Here is a 10,077-nt window from a genome sequence, read left to right on the forward strand (position 1 = left end):
GTGATCGCTGTGGGAGCTCAGTGTGAGCCCTGTGTCTGTTTGCTGATTCCAGGGTTGTGGTCCCAAAAGAAGGAGCATTCAAACTGATAGGGAGTAGGTTTAAATTGGATATTGGGAAGAAATTCTTCCCTGTAAGGGTCATGAGGCTCTGGCACAAATCACCCAGAGAAACTATGGCTGCCCCTGGATCCCTGGAAGTGTCCAAGGCCAGCTTGGATGGGGCTTGGAGCAACCTGGAATTGTGGGTGTCCCTGCCCCTGGCATGAGATGGCTTTTAAAGGTCCCAAACCATTCTGGAACTCTGTTTTACTTCTAGCAGAGCCTGAGGTCAGAGGGAAAGTCCCAGCTGCTGCTGTTGTGTGTGTAGAACAGAGCAGGGGCTATGGGGATGCAGTTCTTGGATGTGTTACTTTGTTTTGCCATCAGACTCTGGGTCATCCTCAAGGGAGCAGAGAGCTCTCCCCTTCTCATGGCAGGGGCAGCACCCACCTTTACCCTCGGGACACGGATGCCGGGGCTGTGGCAGGGAGGTCCCCGGGCTTTAAGGGTGCACCGTGCCTTGGAGTGGCTCTGCCCCTGTCCCGGGGGGCTCCAGCAGCAGCTGAGGGGTTGCGGCCATTTGGGGGAAGGGAGAAGAACTCCGCACACCGGTTATCATGGAGTCACAGAATGGTTTGGGTGAAAGGGACCTTTAAAGGCCATCTCATTTCACTCCTGCCATGGGCACCTCCCCCTGCCCCGGGTGGCTCCAAGCCCCAGTGTCCAACCCGGCCCTGGACACTCTCAGCGATCCAGGGGCAGCCACAGCTTCTCTGGGCACCCTGTGCCAGGGCCTGCCCACCCTCTCAGGGAAGGATTTCTTCTTAATCTCTAATCTAAACCTCCTCTCTTTCAACGTGAACCAAACCCAACTTGTCCTGTCACTTCAGGCTCTTGTAAACAGACTCGCCCCACCTTTCCTGTAAGTCTCTTTCAGCTACTGGAAGGGTTTCACGCTGATGTCCCTAAAGCGGGATCAGGGACCATCGCGTCCCCGGGCGCGGCCTCGGGAGCTCGGCGGGGATTTGTGCGGGCTCCGAGGGCTCGGAGGGCTCGGGGCGGTGTCTCGGAGCGGGCCCGCCCCGCGCTCCAAGCGCTTCCGGAGCAGCGCCGGGGCCGATACGGGGCGGAGGCGGCGGCGGCGGCTCCATCATGGTGGGTGAGGCCGGTCCGGAGTCCGGGCGGGGCCCCTGTGCCGCCCTCGGGGGTCTCTGTGCCTCCCCGGGCCTCGGGGGCTCCTGCGGCCGGCGCAGGGCGGGGCGGCCCCGGTGCCGGTCCCGGCTCCCCTCAGGCACAGGCGCTGCCCCGCGGGCGGGGCCCGGGTGAAGGCGAGACCCCGCTGCGGGGGCTGCGAGCGCCCGGCCCCGTTCGCTTCGGTTCGGTTCGTGTCGGGCTCTGTGTCAGGCTCCCGGGCGGGGCCGTGTTTGTGCGGGGCCGGCCCGGCGGTCCCGCCCGTTCCCCCCAGCCCCGGGCCGGGAGCGCTGCGGGTCCCGGCGCTGCCCCCGCGGGGCTGCCCCGGCTCTGCCCGGCCCTGAGTCACCGCGGGGAGAGGCCGAGCCCAGCCCGGCCCCGTGCCGGGGAACGCTCACTGCGAAACCTGCATTTCCTCCGGCTGCCAGGGCACTGCCCTAAAGCTGGGAGCAGTCAGGAAAAAGAGACTGGGTTTGGATGTTTAATAACCGGGGCTGTATTGTTGTGATTGTATTGGAGGCTTCTCCCTGCTCAGACGTGTTGCTGGCTTTTGCATGTTGATGAAATCGGGGATCAAATGTATATCAAAATTTGTAAAGGAATAAATGCTGACCAAAGTTCCAGAGGGAAAATTGAATTTATCTAATAAGATGTATTTTCTTACGCAAACCTAGCAGTTCAGTTATTCCAGATGAAAGCAGGAAGATACAGGCTGCTGTTGTACATATAGCAAAGGATATTTAGCAGCAAAATGGTGTTGAGGGAGTGTTTATTCTCCTTTTCTAGAGTGCATCTCTCCTCCTCCATGTGCTGTCTCTTGCAGTCATCCAGCCCTTCATTAAAGTGGGGTTTGTGTGTTTCATGAATTAAATATGTGATTTTGTTCTCAGTACTATTTTTGTTGGTCTGGTGAGCTGCACTGGCTTGAGGAGGAATTGGAGGAGCAGGACCCTCCCTCATCAGCAGCAGTGAACTGTCAGAGCAGATCACCCACCTGTGAGTTAGATCAGCTGAAGGTGTTAAGAGGAAATTAAGAACTGTTATCCTTCTTTATGGATGCTGCTTTGCATCTGAAAAGGTTTGTTAAGGTCCTGTGAAGGAAAGTATTTAATCAGGACTTAAATAGTGCTAGTAAGAAGGCAGGAAATCAGATCTTAATTTCTTAATAGATTTAACATTTTTCCACTATATTTTCCCAGCATTTGTACACCCTTTTGTTTCATTCTTTGTTTAATTTCCCTTGTCTTCCATTTGAGAACAGTCCAGCATTCAGAAATAATCAAGAGTTCTGTTGAAAATACTTGAATTTTTCTGTGCTGGGTCACGCAGAAACACTTCTGCTTCATAAAGACCAGCCTGGGGGCTCCCATCTCTTATGAGCCACGGGCTGTGTTACCAACAGCGCCCTGAGCAAAGTGCTGGGGCTGAGCTGGTGTTTGCTGTGTTGTGTTGGTTGTTGGATGAGGTTTGTTCCCAGGGAACAGGGGTGTGAGATCCTTGTGCCCGTTTGCTGTGCAGGAAGTGGAGAGGGCTCAGGGTGTGCAGGGAACAGAGCCTTGGCCAAATGCCCCTTGTGGGTCTCACCTGTCCTGGTTCAGGTGATCCTGGTCTCGCTTCCTAAACCAGTTCTGTTTCCTTTGATGGGAATAAAAAATGCCAAATACTCATCCAGCTGTGGAAATCAGCTCAGGTGTGAGGGTTTCTCACCCTACTACAGACACCACAGTTACATTTAGGTGGGTGTCTTGTGGCAGGAAAGTTGTACAGAAGGTACTGAAACCTCCTTTGATGGTTTTTATAGAGCAGACTAAGGACTATTGCCTTGGCCTGTGTTTACATTTTTCCTTTTTTAAGGTGTAAATCATTGGCAGTGGTTACAGCCTTGCAGCCATCCCAGCACAAATCAGAATTACAAACCAGGAGTGTTCATCCATTGTTTTTCTCCTCACTTCTCTTATTTGTAATTGCTTTTGGCATTCAGTTGCTAAAAGGGAAGGTCATCTTGCACCCACAATTTATCTTTTTCCTACTTTTTTCATAAATTCCACGTCCATTTCCAGCTGCACGCCTTCAGCAGGAGGCTTGGGGAGGAGGAGAGAGGGGAGTTCCAGGATGATAATCACAAATGAGTGAAAAGGCAGATGGAAAATAGCTGGAAAGGTCATGCAGAAAAGGTGGCACCCAAGCACAGACACTTGGCTGTATAAACCAGTGCAGGCAGTGGCTTTTTAATCATCCCTGTGCAGCTTTGTGTTCAGCCACGTTATCCCAAAGCGTTGGTGGGAGGCAGGGAGCAGCTGTAACTCTGTAACCCTGCCTTGATTTGTGCTTTGTCTTGCAGGCTGAGGTGGAGGAGACACTGAAGCGAATCCAGAGCCAGAAGGGAGTGCAGGGAATCATCGTGGTGAATTCAGAAGGTGCCGTGTCAGCCTCACTTTCCTGACCTATCTCTCACTCCAGCCACCCCCTTTGAGGGAGCTGCTTGTACCACTTGCACTTAGCTTAGAGTTTGGCTTTGGGAGAGGTTTTCCTGCAGTCTAAGGAGGCAGACAGTAGTCAGGCTGCAAAAGAAAATTGGTTTCCAATTTCTGGAAGCTCACATTATTATTTTAGGAAATAAAATAATTTGCAAAAGCGTTGTAACATTTGAATTATGGCAGTGTTTGAAACTGAGTCTGTAAAAACTTTTATCAGTAGCACTGAGGCTCTCACAAGATGGAAATCTTGCTGCTGGGCCTGTCCAGAACCCTGCTGGCCTGGCAGGCTCCAGATCTTCAGCACTGTCTAGTGCTTGTGGAACTCATCAGCAAGTTGTCTCTTTGTGGAGTCTCTTCAGAGTTCAACAGACCCAACTTCTTCAGAGCATCCTCAATACACTGTGAGCAGCCCAAAAATTGAATATTTCCTAGAAGTAATCCTTAGAAAAGATGACAGCAGCTACATGTGAATATACTGAGGATCACATCATGCAGCCTGGCTCCTGCTCACTGCTTTTCTATGATGGTTGAGTGGTTTGTGCTCTCTGTGCTGCAGCTGCAGGTACTGGAACAGACACCTGGTTCTGCCCTGCAGAATTTGGTACTTGGCTGCTGTGTTCTGACCCAGGAGCTGGGGTTTGACTGGCTTTTGGAGGGAAAACACATCTAATGGGTGGCTGAAGTGTAAGGGAGCTCTGTAAAGCTCTGGCTGAACAGTGTGTCTGCCCTCCAGGCTGGTTATCACTGAACCAGGGACCTGCCAGGACTGCACCCCTGTTAGGGCTGAATGCTGGAGCTGTGTGATGCAGCTGCTGATGTCCTCCATAATCACTGATCCCAACCTGGTGTAGCTCAATATCATTTAACTGGTGTAGGGGATCCTTTCTGTAGTAAAAAACGTGTCCCCAGTCAGGAGAAGAAACTGCCAACATTGGTATTTCTTCTCTCCTTTACAGATGTTTATTTTATTTCTATTTTTAACTCTCAAAATTAAAAAGTAAAGCACTGGTGCTACTTGAGGTAAACAGTTCCCACCTACACCTGTGGTCCCACATTTCAGCTTTTTCCTATTTTGTTTTTCTTCACGTTTTCCTCTTGCCTTCAAAGAGGACACTCCTGACCGCTGGTGCCCAGCGCAGGGCTGGTTCTGGAGGTTTGTCCCTGAGCCTTGCTGTCCCTGTGCTGCAGGTATTCCCATCAAGAGCACCATAGACAACGCCACCACCATCCAGTACGCCGGGCTCATGCACAGCTTCATCATGAAGGCCCGGAGCACCGTGCGCGACATCGACCCCCAGAACGACCTCACCTTCCTGCGCATCCGCTCCAAGAAAAACGAAATCATGGTTGCTCCAGGTAGGAGAGGGCAGGGGGAGAGCAGCGCTCTGGGAATCCAGCAGGATGGTTCTCACTTAAAACTGACACTGTCAGCCTGCAAGGAGTCTGCCTGCTGCTTGTGTTCACATTGGATAATCCCTTCTCTCCAAGAAGCTGCTCTGCTTTCTGGAGAGTTGAAAGCTTTATCGTTGACCTAAGTTTCCTTTGTCGTGTTTGAATGTGGCAAATCCCTTCCCTCTTTTTGTGTAGATCAAAGTAGAAAGTATTAGATAATGCTTGAGCGGGTGCTGCGCCCTCTCATGCTTTATTTTTCAGTAGAAAACCCTAGGATTTGGAAAGAAATACATTCTGGGAGGTATTTCCATTCAGAACTGTGGACTGAGTGATAAAACAAGACAGTCCTGACTTTCCAGTTCTGGGAAAAATATTAGGGCACACTGTAGCTGCAGTCAGAGTCATGGTATATAGCAGCAGCAACCTGCTTTTCAGGAAACATCCTCAGTGTTGGGTTGAATTCCAAGCTGGGAAGCAGCAGGATGAGTGCAGGTCGCTCATGTGGCAGGAATTCAGCCCTGTCCCTGCGTGCCAAGCAGAGGATGGCAGCTCCCCATGGCAGGCTTGGGTCAGGGCAGATCTTAACACAGGCTCTGGTTCGTGCTGAGGCAGCCTCAGATTTCCACAGGAAGGATGGAAAGAGGAATGAGCATTGCTCCAGCAAAAACAGCTGCAGCCCCAGTGTGCCTGTGAGAGAAGGGCAGTGGCCACCATGCACCAGTGTGGCACATGCCAGTTACTGAGTTTCCTGGCACAAACTGGGTTAAATTCAGCTGCCTTGGGAATGTGGAGTTTATAAAGCTGAGAGTTTTTCTCAGTAAAACCCATAAAATAAATGACCTGACACTTGGAGCCTGTTTTGCTCATTGAGAATGAATGTCAGGGCTCTGGAGTTCCCACAGCACATCAGAGAGATGTGAAAAATGTTGGAATTTACTGTTTCTGTGAACAAATACCAGCAGTGAAAGAATAATTTTCTTTTTTTTTCCTCTCCAGATAAAGACTATTTCCTGATTGTCATCCAGAATCCAACTGAATGATTACACTGACTCAGTCTGGTTTATTCTCTTTGCCTGTTTTATTTTCCCTGTTTTATTTTTTATTTAATGGTAAAAGATAGAGCATTAGTGTTAACTGTGCTGTGACTCTTCAGTAAGGTTTGGGGAAATTAAAGCAGGTGGTTTTGTTGTCTACAAACAGAAAAAATGTTGCTTTTTGTATCACAAGTCGTTTTGAGTGGGAGCTGGTGAGTTGGAATTGGGCAGCAAAAAATGCAACAGATTCTTTTAATAGCTAAGATAATATAATAAAATTCTAATAATTACCAAAAATCCCTTTCTTTGTATGCTTCTGTGCTTCTTTCACCACTGAGCTCTGCTTTTACACTCTTAGTTTTGAGTGGCTGTAAATATGACTGCCTGTCCTCTAGTTCTGTCTTACTCTGTTGGTTTTACTTCAAAAAAATCTGACCAAAAGAAATTAAAAAGTGTCACCAGTAACTGGTTTTGTCTTCTGTGTTTTTCTTCTCTGATTGATTGAGTTTTTCTTCAAAAACCAGAACCTTCCTAGGACTGTTTTTGTTTGTTGCTTTCTCTGAACAAGGATTTGGCACAAGGGCATGTGCTCACAATTGGCTCTTGTGTTGAAGTGTTTTCCTGCCACTTTCTCTCTGCTCCAGACAGAATTTTCATGGCTCAGGAAGGCCATTGAGCCCACCCACAGGAGGTCTCCCACTGTCACAGCTCTGCAGCCAGTTTGATCTGCTGTTTTCCTTTAGTAGTTTTTTATTGATGCCATTAATGACAAAAACCCCCACATGATTACTCCAGAATGCTCAAGGGGTTATTTTGATGGTTATTTTTTCTTCAGGAAAAAAAGCAAACAAACACAAACAACAACAGAAATGTAGTTGTTGACTTGGGCGCTTGTGGCTTTCAGAGCCCCAGCAAGGGTGGTTGTGTGGGGACTCAGCCAGGGTAAGCTGCATGTTTGGGGTTTTCTCTGTGCATTTTCAGACCTGGACATGCATTTTCAGGCTGTGTCTGATTTTCCAGGCGGTGGCCATGACCCTGAAGGTCAGAAATGCCTGCTGGGCTCTGCAGCCCTGGATGTCCCAGCTGCCCCTGTGACTCAGTGCTGGCTGCTGCTGTGCATGAGCTGCTGCTCCCTTTACACCAGGTCTGCTTTGAGCCATTCCATCAAAACAGGGAACAGGGTCTGGATCCTGCCTGGCCTTTGGAGCAGCTCCTGGTACACAGCAGTTTACATAATGCCTGTGATCTGCAATAACTGAATGCTGCCTCCCAAAGAAATTACCTCCAGCAAGCTGAAGTCTGGGTAAAAACTGAACACTGAGGCAAGGCAGGGAAAAAAGTGACCTCAGTGATCTCTCTCTGTTCTTTGTAACCCAGAGAAATATTTCCTTGGAAGTGGTGACCTGCTTATGGATTTTGGCTTTCCCAAGTAGGTGGCAGTGCTACTTCTCTGAACAGGAAAATCTGCAGTGTCCTGCATTCCTCTGGACACTTCCTTAAGGGCAGCTGTCCTACCAGTAGCTTGGGACAGAGAGTGCTGAGTGTTGGTTTTAGTTAAAACAAGCTGTAATAGATAACCTATTGCAAAACAAAAGATCATGGCCCTTTTCTGTCCTGTTGAGATCATAAACCTGCAGTAAAATGACTGAGCTCCTGCTGTGTGCTGGTTGGTTGGAGGGTTGGGGGTTGGTTTGGGGATTTTTTCTCAAGGATTGAGAGCAGCCTGGCATGAAATATACCTGTGGATTTGAATGAAAGGCTCTTCAGCTGGGTTTGGAGTCAAGGAGTTTGTCAGATCCATCTGGGCAGGGCCTTACTTGGGCCATGTAGTGCCACCTTTACACCAGCACCCAAAATTAATTCAGATTTATTTTTTAAAACTGGCAAGAGGTGAAGGAAGCTGTAGAGCAACAACTGCCATTTAGTTACTATGGAAAAAAGTAACTAAACTAAATAGTAACTAAACTAATAAACTAAACTGAAGTTTATTTGGATCAGGACCATTAGAGGGTCACAGAGCTGGCAGCAATTTCCATGTATGAAAGTTAGGGGAGGGTTTCACTGTCCTACTTTATCATAAACAGGGTCAAAAGAAAGGATGGATGGAGCTCAGTTTTTGGTCCTGTACTTTGTGACTCTGAGCCTGGTTACTTGTATGGTAAAACTACTGCCAAACTGAGGAAGAGCAGAAAAATGAGCATTTTGGTTCTGCTCCTTTTTTGTAGCCAGGATCACAGGAGGCCTGGGCAGCCTGTGCCACCTGCACCTTGGAGCTGCTCTGTGCTGGGGCTGGACACTGGCCTGGTTTGCTGTCCTGGAAAAGTCAGTTTTGGTTTGGGGGATCCCTGTTGGAGGCTGGGGAAACATCTGCTGCTGGGAAAACAAACCCTGATGGATTAACCAGGCAATGAAAGGGAGTTTGGGGATGGCCCTGGCTGGGAAGGGCAGCACTGGAGGCCCCAGGATGAGCTGCCTCTGCTGAGATAAGGCTCTGACAGAGGAGTGGAGGTAACCCTGTAAAAGCTGAGCTTGTGGACACCTTGTGTGGATTTGTGTTGGCTCCAGAGCCCTCCCAGGAAACTCCTTCCCTGCCTAAGGGGACTGTTGAGTGTCCTCCACATGCAGGACACAGAGGAGCTGTGGCTGCCCCATCCCTGGAAGTGTCCAAGGCCAGGCTGGACAGGGCTTGGAGCAACCTGGGACAGTGGAAAGTGTGGGCAGGCGTTGCCCTGATTTTTTAAGATTTTCTAAACCTTCTGATGTTTACATTCTTGTAGCAAACTTTCTCCCACACTTTCTGTAAATAACTTATTGTTTTGCATTCTTTTATGGAAGAAGAGAAATTTCATAGACTGTTGGTTTGTCCAGTGTCATTGGAGAGGTGGCACTGTCACCCTCCAATCCATTGTCACTTTTGAAAAACTGTAAATGTTGGAGTTAGAAAATAAACTTCCCTTTTCTTTCCCTTGAGAGCAGTGGTGTGTGTTGTGTTGTTCGTGTCCTATAGCAACAGGCAGGGGTGGGACTGGAAGAGTTTACAGAATTCACAGAATTAAAGAATGCCCAGGTTGGGAGAGACCTTCAAGACCATCGAGTCCAACCCAGCCCCAACCCCTCACCCAAACCCTGGCACCCAGTGCCACATCCAGGCTTTGTTAAACACACCCAGGGATGGGGACTCCACCACCTCCCTGGGCAGCCATCCCAGAACTTTCTCACCCTTGCTGGAAAAACCTTTTCCCTGCTCTCCAGCCTGTATTTCCCTTGGTGCAGCCTGAGGCTGTGTGCTCTGGCTGTGTCAGTGCTGCTGCAGACAGAGCCCAGCCCCAGCTGAGCACAGGCACCTTTCAGGGGCTGTGAGAGTGATGGGGGCAGCCCTGAGTCTCCTTTTCTCCAGGCCGAGCACCCCCAGCTCCCTCAGGGCTTCCTCAGGGTTTGTGCTCCCAGCCCCTCTCCAACCTCACTGCCCCCTCTGGACACACTTGGGTGTCTCATTGTCCTTCCCAAACTGATTTAAGGTCCCTTCCAATCAAACCAGTCTGTGATTTATGTTTGATCTTGTCTTACTACTTCTCTAGGGGACAAAGATCTCACACCAGGAGAGGCTGGGCTAAGGTGAGCAGAGCTACACAAATCCTGGGACCCAGCAGCTGCAGAAGCAGAAGCACGGGGGCTGCAGGGGCACGAGCTCGAACACTGCCCTGGCCAGCAGGAGCCTGAGCATCAGCACAGTTCTGCTGGCAAAAATGCACTTCCTTTGCCAGGATCACAGGATTCCTCCAGGGAGATTTCCCTCACTGCTGTGGTTTCACAAGATCCAGGAGTGCCCCTTATCAGTGGTGCTACCCTGTGGAATGCTGGCATGTGGGAAGCTCCTTGATGATTCCAGGTCATGTTAGGACAGCTCGCTGATGCCTTAAACCTTTGACTGACTGGGGGAGAGG

The 10,077-nt window shown here is 49.7% G+C and overlaps 1 protein-coding gene across 1 annotated transcript; it reads left to right on the top strand.

Annotated features, from left to right (window-relative positions):
* Positions 1–1,100: 1,100 nt before the first annotated feature.
* Positions 1,101–6,598, top strand: DYNLRB1 (dynein light chain roadblock-type 1). The gene is made up of 4 exons (XM_064730055.1): positions 1,101–1,194; positions 3,572–3,647; positions 4,896–5,063; positions 6,096–6,598. The coding sequence occupies exons 1-4, from the start codon at positions 1,192–1,194 to the stop codon at positions 6,137–6,139; spliced, it is 291 nt and encodes a 96-aa protein (XP_064586125.1). The 5' UTR covers positions 1,101–1,191; the 3' UTR covers positions 6,140–6,598.
* The last annotated feature ends 3,479 nt before the right edge of the window (positions 6,599–10,077 follow it).

The sequence above is a fragment of the Zonotrichia leucophrys genome, chromosome 20 (assembly GCF_028769735.1).
Source record: "Zonotrichia leucophrys gambelii isolate GWCS_2022_RI chromosome 20, RI_Zleu_2.0, whole genome shotgun sequence".
NCBI classification, from domain to species: Eukaryota; Metazoa; Chordata; class Aves; order Passeriformes; family Passerellidae; genus Zonotrichia; species Zonotrichia leucophrys.